The sequence below is a fragment of the Antrostomus carolinensis genome, unplaced genomic scaffold (genome assembly GCF_000700745.2).
Source record: "Antrostomus carolinensis isolate BGI_N321 unplaced genomic scaffold, ASM70074v2 scaffold6706, whole genome shotgun sequence".
Lineage (NCBI taxonomy): Eukaryota > Metazoa > Chordata > Aves > Caprimulgiformes > Caprimulgidae > Antrostomus > Antrostomus carolinensis.
This window is the reverse complement of record NW_010321069.1, coordinates 22,137-33,034: the sequence shown is the minus strand read 5'-3', so window position 1 is coordinate 33,034 and position 10,898 is coordinate 22,137. Positions and strand designations below refer to the sequence as shown.

The following is a 10,898-nucleotide window of genomic DNA, read 5'->3' as shown; positions in this document are numbered from 1 at the left end:
ATGTTCAGAATAGTTCTGATATGTAAGAAAAAATTAAACTGAAAGTTAATGTGTTTGAGACAGCTGGTCCTTGGCATTCATAAGACAATATCCTACCTTAAATCCCTAGAATTTTATTAAAAATATATCTGGAATAAAATAATTTGAGTTAAAAGTGTTCTTTCTATCCAAATCAACCCACATACAGTGTTGCCAACTATGGGCAACATTTCAGTAAGAGAATTGTATTATTACCTTAATCTAACATAAAAGGCAAAGCTATTTTTAATTTTTGACAATTGCTTTGTGGTTTGATTATCTAGCAATAAAAGAGCAGAGGATGACAAAATGCAGCATTCAAAAGACATCAAAGAGAGGGTGCCACCTGACACTGAAATGAAAACATAAATGTTTTTGTATGACTATTCATCACCGTGTGGAATAGGTATCACAGTGACTGAAGGGGACAGAACTACCCAACGCAAACTGACTTCCTGAAAAGCCTGAATGTGCAGCGTACCCCGCTTCCTCACAATGTCATCTTCCCACAGACAACTGCATCCTGAAGAACACATTTGATGTAGATTGTAATTCAGGCTATGGGACAATCACTATATGTCAGTTTTTCTTGCGCTCAAATATGTGTGTTGGGTTCAAGACCATTTGATTTTGAACATACAATTAACCAGTTCAGCAGTTCAGAAGTTTCTGTTTATGTTATACATTGTGTCCTTTTGTATCCATTACAGAGAGACAAGCGGTTCTCAGAAAAAACTGGTCATATCCCGAGGTATTTTAGACAGACAAAATAGATCAATCAATTGCACTTGGGTATGACTCTCTCTCCCCAACATTCAGACGACTGCTTCAAATGCAGCCACTGCAAGCTAGGTGAGAAGACTCTTAACACCATGTGCCTGGAAGACAGCTCCAGTTTTTCCTGGCCAGCCACAGAGATTGTGACCCTAACATTCTGCCACTGACCATCACCATCGAAGTGGACCCCTCTGTCTTTATCTCAATTCGCAGCAAACAATGCCCCTCTATCCACTACTTCAGTCTAGTATTTCAATTCCCCCTCCCTTCACCCCTTTTCCACATCTGTTTCTTCTTCAGCTCAACCATTTAAGAACTCATGCATTAATTCTCAAACTGCATTATTAATATTTTTCCCTATAGCCCAGGTCATGATTTCCTTACTTTGCCCATAACAGTTACAGTTTCTTCCCATTCATTTTCTCCTCAAGAACCACTTCAAGGAACATTTTCTGAGTTTCTGATAGTACCAACTTACCTCACTGTCACATGAAATTTAAATTAAAGCATTCATTCTTAAACATCTTCATGGGCTGTAGGTTGCTGTGGGAGACTGGAGCTGCAGGGTCTCCATTGCTGCTATACTCTAAGGACGCCTTAGAGCTTTTCTGAAATCATGGAAGTAACTAAGAGCTTCAGGGGATAGAGCAGGGCCTATCCACTCTTGGATCATTTCCAGCCGTGGCCTCTTTATGCCAGGTCAGCAACTAGAGGTCCCCTTCCCACCTCTTTTTTGTGTATGTTTCTTAACCCTCACTGCCAACTTTAAATATCACTGTTCAGACTAACAGTTTTGCACCTTTTCCCCTTGCTATCCCTTTCACTTGTGTAGATCAATCCTACACTAGCTCACGATTGCTTCACTATCTTCCTGCACATGTAATTAAAAAAAAAAAAAAATCAAGATGTTAATAAATTTCCCTTCCTTCCTGCCTTCTTCCAGCTTGACAGCAGTTAGAGAGCAGTATTAAATCATATTTCCTTGGTGCACCACCTGTGCCTGTCTGTAACCAGGTTTTTTTTTTCCTTATAAAGCTGTTAATGTGAGGTTAGCTTAGAGTCACTGCCTCAGGATAAGAGAACCATGGCATGTCCATTTCCAAGGATTGTTCTGTTTAAACACTATCCAGAGAGGAAGAGGGAAGTACTCATACACTTACCCTAGTGCAAATGCCAAGTGACTGATGTTTCAAATAAAGGCAATTTGCTTGTATTATGCGGCTGTGTTCAGATCCTTGCATTGCAAGGTTATCTTTCATAACATCCTCAATAACAGTCAGACAAGACCTAGCTGCCACAGCTCTGCTTCCTCAGTAATCACTGAAGTGGCAGCTGCTTTGCTGCCCAGCCTACACGAGGAATGTATTCAAACAAGATTTATCTTCTCCTGCATATTATGCTTCACACAAGTCTTTAGGTGCAGGTGGCACTAAGGATGCATAACTTGTCCATCACGCAGGACTTGATCAATCTGCTTGGCACCATCCAGACAAAAATCCTTATTTAATAACTCCTTCCATGGAATAATATATGTCTACCTAATAAAGAACAATAATTTATTTTTCACTTTTAAAGATACAGAAAGCATGACAAAGACTTTCTGAGGCACCAAATGACCCTTAGCACTGGCCCATCCAGAAAGATAACCATGCCAGAACTCCATATTGAGAGTATTCCTCCTCTTCCTGGCCAACAAAAATAGTTCAAAGTGTAAAAAAAATATAACACTTGGGCAGCTCTGAGGAGTTTCAGTAATTGCTGTAGAATAATACTCAAACAACTGTTGGTTTTTTTCATTAGATTAAAATCTGAGCCTTCCCAGAGAAACACTAAAATCCTTCATTAAAATCCTACAGGTTCTAAGCAAGTTCAAATCCCCTCTTTTAGCCCAGTTTCAGGTCCTATTTTAAGGTTTATGTGATTTTTTTCACGTGGTCTACAGGGCAAATAACTACTTGCCTCATTACTGTACAGTAAAAGGGAAGGAAGAGGCACTTTTTGTAACTAAATATATCACTGTGTTGAGAACTTGGAGTAGCACAGCGACACAAACACTGTAAGGTCTCATACAAAAACCTGAGACTGCAAAAGGAACAATACGTTTTGAGGAAGAAACAAAAAAAAAAAAAGAAATCTGTTGAAGGAGAGAACTGCAGAATTCCTATGAGCATTTATTCTGGAAGTATATTATTTACTGAGATAATAGAAGAGAACAGGGTTTTAAAAGCTTTGGCCTGGACCAAGTTTTTTGAAATCACTTTACTATGAAATTACTGTTTTCTCCTCTCATGATTTTGGAAACAATAGTGACTTTGGAGCAATTTCACCACAGTCCGTGTATGGATCCTTTCGACAAACCACTGGCATTTTATTCCCTGATTTTATACACCTGTAGAGTGTGGTGAGGAAAGGGGGTTTATTTGACTATGTGAAAACAGTGTGGCAACAGATAAACTCGTATTTGGGACTGGGATCGCTTTTTCAGTTGAGCCAAGTAAGTTCCACTTGTTTTATTACTAATGTATTTCTTAAGTTTGTGGTGGGGTGGACAAAGAGACTGTGTGATGTTACAGCATAATGAGAAATTTCTACTGCCCTGGATCTCTTGAACATGCTTTCTCCAACTAGGTGTTTGAATTCTCAGCTCATATTTAGTTAACAAAGCTTTTCAGGAACAACAAAAATAGTTTCTTAGTTATGTGTATAAGCATTACTTCACAGATCCTTACCCTCTCCAGCAGCCACGCTGATAAATTTAAGACTGTTATTTATACCCAGTGGGATGGTGTCTTAGCCCAGCTTCAGTATGAGGTGGAAGTAGTCGCTTGCTTTCTTTTGTGTAACATTAAAGTGTGTGGAAAGGAAAAAAAGAAGATGTAAAGAGTTTTGGGAGAAACTGGTTCCCATGGAAAGACAGGGCACATCTTTTATATTTAGAAATGGAATTCTTCTGAATGTGGTCTTTATGAGTATGGACTGTCTTTCCCAGCTTCCGTGTAATGATGTGAAAGTTGGGGCAATGAGTGAGTTTGTTGGGTTGATTTTATTGTCGTAAAACATTCAGTTGCATACCATTACCTGAACACGTATACTCCCCAGACAGGCATGGAACCCTCATAGGTGCTAACTCACATTTGCAAGGCCCACGCAACTGTACAGCTGCTTTTAAAACTTTAAGGCAACTTACATGCCTATTTTGTGGTACATGAATGCAGCTCTTGTTCCTGTGGCAGTAGAGAATCCAAAGATACTATTTTGAAAATATCACTTGCAAAAGTAGGACAGCAAGATACTGACAGCTTCCATCAGCTCAACTCCAATCTACACTAATAAACTTGCCAGTTACCAGTGCAAAAGGTATTCTACTATGAACAATCAATCAACAAAAGGTGTTGGTGGGTGAAAGTCTAAGTAATGTTATTGCCTTTTCAGATAAACACAGCAGCTCTAGTGTGAAGTTCAGTTTCTACACAGAAAGTATCCTGTAGGCTTCTTAAAACAAACTGAATTTCAGACCTGTTATACCAGCAATTGCTGTGTCATTATTCTAGTTCTTCAAGAAAGAGGGGGAAAAAAAGTCTTTCCCCAAACAGTAGGCTATAGAAACTATTCATTTAAGCAAAGACAAGATTTTCCAGGCTTCTAGAATGCTGGTATTCTGATTCTTTTCAGTGCTTTTTTTTTTTTTTTTTTTTTTTCCTCCCATTTTAGCAATATTATTTTGTATCTGCAAGTAATTCCACTCACTGGAACATCACAGAGTGAAGTAACAAACCATCTTATCTCCCTATGTGCTGGTTAAGCCTTTTAGCCTCATCAGGTAAAAGATTTCTGGGTGGTAATAAAAAAGGAATTTTTTTTAATATGTATCATGTTACAAGCATATAAGGCTACCCTTGAAGTAAATGTTCTTCTTAGTATGTAAATTGTTATGAATTCAAAATTAATATGATCATTTGTGTTGTATTCTTAAAAAATCCCTTCCTCATTTCAAGGTCCCTCATTTAAATGAATTCACTTTATATATAAAAGTTCAGGTAAAAACAAGATTAGGAGCCCAAGAGATTAGAAGCTCCAATTAAAATCCCACCCTTATACTCCCTTTCTGTCTTTTATCCGCTCTTTGGGAAACCAGAGGAAGAAATAAACACAGAAATACACTCAGCTGTCAGTGACCAGGTGGGACTGGACTATATCTGAACTGTAGATGATTTAGCTCTCAGAAAAGTATGCATAAAACAAAGTCATCCCAAAATTATTCTTCTTTTTCAGACAGTCAAGAAGAATCTGCCCCAGAAATCATTGTGCTTAAATCAAAGATACCCAAACAATGTGGCAACAAAGTGAACATGGCTTGTTTGGCAAGGACTTTCTACCCTAAGAACATCAGCCTTGATGTGGCCAAGGGTGACATTGTATACAATCTGAAGGCACCTCTTGTAACATCTGAGGGGGTGTATAGTACCATGAAGGTAGTTGAACTGGAACCAGATGCAGAGGATACCTGCAAGGACATGCACAAGAGGAACAAGACCAAAGCCAGCAGAATTCTGCCAGGTACAGTGTTGTGCTCCAAACACAATATGGGTCTGAGACATACATCTTCCAAGATTTTTCCTTGCTCTTTGAGAACCTAACAGGAACAAGTTAGTACAATCAGAAAGATGTTTAGACACTTAGTTAGGTGAAGATGAGAGATTCAAAAGCACCTACCATACATGATCTTAATTCAACTATTTAAGCACCTAGAGTTTTCTTAAAAAAAAAAACAAAAAACAAACAAAAAAAACCCCCAACCTCCCCCTCTAAAAAAAACAACCCTCTAATATATTCTAGTCTACCTTTATCTAAGGCAAAATAGTTCAAGGAACTTGAATATACATACCTGCTAAAAGAAAGTTTCAAATAACTTTTATGAAAACACAAAATAAAAAAGGACATGGGGTTTTTTTCCCCTAATCTTTTGGTCATTTTTTGGTCATTTTCAAAATTGTTCTTTTCTTCTGCTAAAGTTAATTTCAAAAGGGAGAAAAGAAAATAAAAGAAAAGAAAACAAAACAAAAAACCCAAACCCCCCCAAATCCAACCTTGCAAAACCTGGGATTTTATTCTACAATCACATGTAAATCTGATTTTTCTCTTCAAGTTAATCTCAGAATTAATGACCTGTCATCTGACTCTCCAATACTGCTTATGTACTGCTGGGGAAAGAGCTATAGGTATGTTTTGTATATATTTTGTTTTATATGGTTTGGATACAATTTATGTCTCTTAATCATTCAACAGAAGAGAAAAATGAAGAACTGGAAACAGTTAATGCTTGCAACCTTACAGATGCCCCTACAAAAGGTTAGTTGCCTAAAGGAACAATAGAGTATGGTTACTTTATTGGTGATTCAGTAACAATGCGTTGTCTTTGGCACAGAAATGTCTGAATTGTAGATACTTATTAAGCAATAAGCTACGCTTTTTGTGGACTCAGTAGCAAAACATGAAAGATTGCTTTCTCTGGTGCAGAAATGTCAGAATTGGAAACACTTATTGAGAAATAACCTGCTGTTTCAGGTTGATAAACTAAATAGCTGGCGTATTTCCATGGGATAAAACCAATGGGAAGAAAATTCCTTACCTGGCAGATATCTCCTCTCTTCCCTGTACTTGATACATTCCTCTGTCATCTTTTTCTTTGCTTCTGCTTACCTCACCCTCCTGTGATGTATGGTTTTTCTTTCTTTTTTTTGTTTTTTGTTTTCTTTTGGCAGGGGGCTTGGGAGGGTTGGTAATAATACCAAGATCACACTCTCTTCCCTCTTCTTTTTAAAGGAGATGCCAAGGAGAAAGTGAATATGCTGTTCATGGCTGTTTTGGGTTTGAGAGTCCTGCTGGCAAAAAGCATCGCCTTCAACACAATCATGAGTATCAAGCTGTTTCTGTTCTGAGGTAGGAAACACGCAAGTCCCTGGGAATGCAGGAGGCAAGTTGAAGGAGTGACCAGTTGGATTTGCATCCTTCTGTAACCCCACAAGGAGTGACATCAGTTCAGTTGTTCCCATTTCAAGTGGATAAATTAATGCAAACCCCAATGTGCACCTCATCCCCAAATTGCCTTTGCACCAGGCTAGTTCAGAGCATCTCAGGTTCCATCAGAAATCTACTGGTTGTTTCAAGTAGCAGAGCACAACATCTGGATAAAAGTCCAGATCAGCAAGAACTATAAAGGGACAATCTCAAAAGCCAATAAATGTGAAAAAGGGAATGCAAAAAGGAGGCGGAAGAATTCTGAAGATGAGGTAGCCAAAATGACAAAAATAAAAATAAAAATTGTCCAACTCATTTCAGATTAACTCTACATCACTGCATTAGCTGTGAATAAGAATTTAAAACAAACATTTTTTGGTTTGAGCCAGCAATGGACTGAAGAGTGAGCAGGAAAGAACACACAGCAGGATAATTTAAACACCACGGATCAGCTTTGCTACCAACAAACATCTAAAGAACCAACAAACCCCCCAGTTTCTGTAGATCTGAGTCCATTTACTTCATCTAGGTGCACTTCAGTTTACATCATTTGGAAGCTTTCTTAGACAGCTAATACTGCTGAACTCTTGTCTAGCTTAATGACATTAATTGTTAGAGCATTTTTTGTTATTTCTTACTTCCATAAGAAATTTCCCTCATCCCTCTGCTAAGCAGGAATAGCTAGCTCTCCTACTCCTGCATTCATTGCTTTGATGTATCCAAATTGCTCAGATAGTTTTGAAAACTTAAAATTGAACTTTATACTTACTATGCTTTAAAAATACCATCTCTGGTTGTATTACATTATTGTCTACCAAAGTAATGCTTTTCTACTTAGGGATCCCAGGCACAGAGTTGTATTGTAGTTTTAATTTTACAAGTTTTTATTAGTGGCAATTTTCTAGTGCAGATAACTAGATCTCCACTGAACCTGAAGGAATTCACTTCAGACAGGTATACAGTAGTGTTTTCATTGCTATCTCTTCTTCAGAACATTTTTCTCTTTTCTTAAGCATGTGGTACCTGCATTTTAGATTTCCTTAATATACAACAAAATAAAGTTTTAATATGCTCGGTTTGCACTGTGCCCTTTCTTCCTACAGGCTGCCCAGGGAGGTGGTGGAATCACCTTCCCAGGTGGTATTTAAAAGATGAATAGACAAGGTGCTTAGGGACATGGTTTAGAGGTGGAATTAGTAGTGTTATGTTTATGGTTGGACTCAGTGATCTTAAAGTTATTTTCTAACCCCTATGATTCTGTGAATCTGAAACCTGTGTGGAAATTGTTGAAATTCCACCGCCCTATCCAGTGACCACTGACAAATAGAAAACTGCCTATTACAGCCTAGATCTCCTTTATATTAAATTTGTCTTTCTTGGGTTTTCCACAGAGAAAGATGAGACTCCTTGGCACATTTAAGAGACTTCAGGAGGGCTATGAATTCTGGCCCTTGCAGGTTTAAAGGAATTTTAATTATTTATGACTTTTTCAAATTAATCAGGCTCAAAATTGTGGATCACAACAAAAAGAGAGGATTCTAAAGACAAAACAGTTAAAAGACAAGTGGTAATATGAGCAGTAATGTGCAGCTCTCAGAAGGCGAGAGACCAGGCTGCTGATTTTCTACTTATCGATACCAGGAAGGGGCCAACAGGAAACATTGTGGGATGTTTGAAAGATAAGCTAGTCGTTTGCTTGGCAGTCAAAAAAAATCCAACACTGACTTTTGTCTCACAATCTGCAAGCTGCTGCCTGTGTGAAGCAGGATACTGTGGTTAAAATGCATGACTAAATCACACTATGCAAGACGAATTCCGCTTTGCTTTTACAAACACATTAACCACTTCCTGGGAGGCAGGGCGCACAATGTTTTTCAAATGCTGACTGAACTACTGCTGTCTCCAAAACATCCCTCATGGTAAAATCTCTTTAACTAACCTTGACAAGTTTAGTCATTCAAACCCTCACTCCTGTCAAGAAGATGTGACATTTCTGTGGTGAAACCACTGTCTCTAGGTCCTGTAGCTCTGTGGTTAGGTCCTAGGAGCACACGCTTAGTGTGGAAACCATGGTAGTCATGTTTTTATTTCCTAGGCATCCCAAGGAACAGATTAACATGTGGAGCCTGTTAGACTATATATGTCCCTTGAAGCTGCCTCCTTCCTGTCCCAGTTAAGCAAGTCATTTTCCACTTGTGCAGTCTTAGTGACTCAGCCACACAGCCAGACCAGGCTGCTCTCACAACACCTAGCTTCTACTGTATTGCTTCCTTTCCACTCTGGCTGCTGACCCTGAGTTAATTTCCCTGTAGGTAGTGCCCAGCACTCTGGTCCCCTTCCATCCTCAAGGATCCTCAGCAGCTCTTTAACATCCTCCAGCAAGTGGGGTAGCCCCAGACAAAACTGGTCCATATGACATAGAGCCTGCAGAAGCAGAGAGCTGCCCTGCAGCTTCCCTGAGCTGTCACTAGAGCGCCAGGAACTATGCACCAGGTTCTTTATATAGTGCAGATTTTACATACCTCATCCCAAAGGCATCTCCTCATGGCTCCTTCTCACATGGACAAATACTGATCCTTTTTTGCTTCTGTGGGGCAGGTGCACATTCAGAGGGTTGTGGGCTGAAAGATGCAGCTAAAAACATCTGCCCATAGGAGCTATCTTTGAGTGGTAGGCAGTATTCTCAAAGGGGCACTTCCTTCCAAGCCTCTCCATGTTGGCATTGATTTGCTTTAACAGAAAACCTTGCCTTCTGAATATGGAAGGAAGGACATAAGGTTTCAACTCATCACATATATCCACTCCTCCTCCTGTTAGTCCAACAGGAAAACAATCTATAAGTGCAATAATATGCCAGATGAGGAAACATAACGAGTGAGTAGGAAAATGTATGCAGAGGAATCCTAGCCTTTGTCCCAGCTCAAAAAGGTACCTAGGCTGGAAATTTATCTTGACCTTAGCAGTGGCCTTTTTGCAAGACCTTCTGAAACTTGTGCATACTGTAAGCAACAAACATCAGAGTTCAGCAACAGCTGCCAACTTGTTTGCTTTCCTTTGAACCTCCAGGGACCAGACATCTCTCAAGAGAGTGAAAGAACGGCAGAGCAGCTTCTGGGATGGGACTGGCATTCTGGGACTGACCTGTGTCTGTGGGGTGACCCTAGAGACCTGGGAGAAAAGAGTACACAGAGGTACCTCACAGAGGAGAAATGTAAACAGATATTTAAGAGAAAAGAACTCCAGTAGTACTTTTATGGGCTGGAAGGAAAGGATTTGGACATGTGTTGGTAGCGGGTTGTATCTCAGGAGGTGTTACATTTACTACTTATTTGATAGATGAGCCTCAACAGCTGCTGTGTTCTGTGGAGAAGGCTAGCTTGTTTCTCAGTTTGCCTGTGCATTTCCACACAGGTCTGTCAGGAAAGAATAGCTCCAGATAACTCCAGCTTAGGCCAAGTAGCAGGAGGTATAGGTGATCCTCTCTGCCCCCAGGGGAAAACATGAGCCTTGAGCAGAAAATGGCAAAGGCAGACCAAGACAGAGAACTCTGGGCCTCAAACAAGTAGAAGAATTCTTGTTATTTCTACTGGAGCTGGAGTGAGGACAAATCTGGAAAGGTCAGGGGTATAGTGTGTGGAGGTGAAGTGAGGTATCTAGGGGCATGAGACCTGCTATCAGAGCAGGGTTTCTTCTTCAGCACTGAGCACTTTTCTCCTGGGGTCATCTGTGTATATTGTCTGGGAAATTAGCATTCACTAAGCATTTCTGTTTTAGCCAATTCACCTCCAGTTCCAGAGACAATTCCCAGGGATGGAAGAGTGAACCCTTTCAAACTCATCCCTCACAGAAAACATGTTTGCCTTATCCAGCTCTGAGTGCAGCTGGACCCCTGCCCAGCCCCTCTGAGATGTTTGGCCTTGCAGGCATGGGGAAGGTGCAGCCTAGTAGGGAAGAAAGGAAGAAGGGCAGATGTAAAGTTGCCTGTCAAAACAGAAGCTCTACTTGAGCAGGGTTCAGATAATTCTGCAGCTCCCTGACTCTGCTGCTCTTTTGGAATAGACCCCTGGATCCACATCTCCTGCTGA

The 10,898-nt window shown here is 39.9% G+C and overlaps 1 gene segment (V, D, J or C); it reads left to right on the top strand.

Moving 5' to 3' along the window:
* Positions 1–3,233: 3,233 nt before the first annotated feature.
* On the top strand, positions 3,234–7,089 carry LOC104526345 (T cell receptor delta constant-like; the record flags this gene model as incomplete). The annotated part of the segment is given in 5 exon segments: positions 3,234–3,293; positions 5,072–5,352; positions 6,082–6,144; positions 6,622–6,746; positions 6,925–7,089. Coding segments are annotated over 5 exon segments (694 nt in total), but the record flags the coding sequence as incomplete, so codon positions are not given.
* Between the last annotated feature and the right edge of the window lie 3,809 nt (positions 7,090–10,898).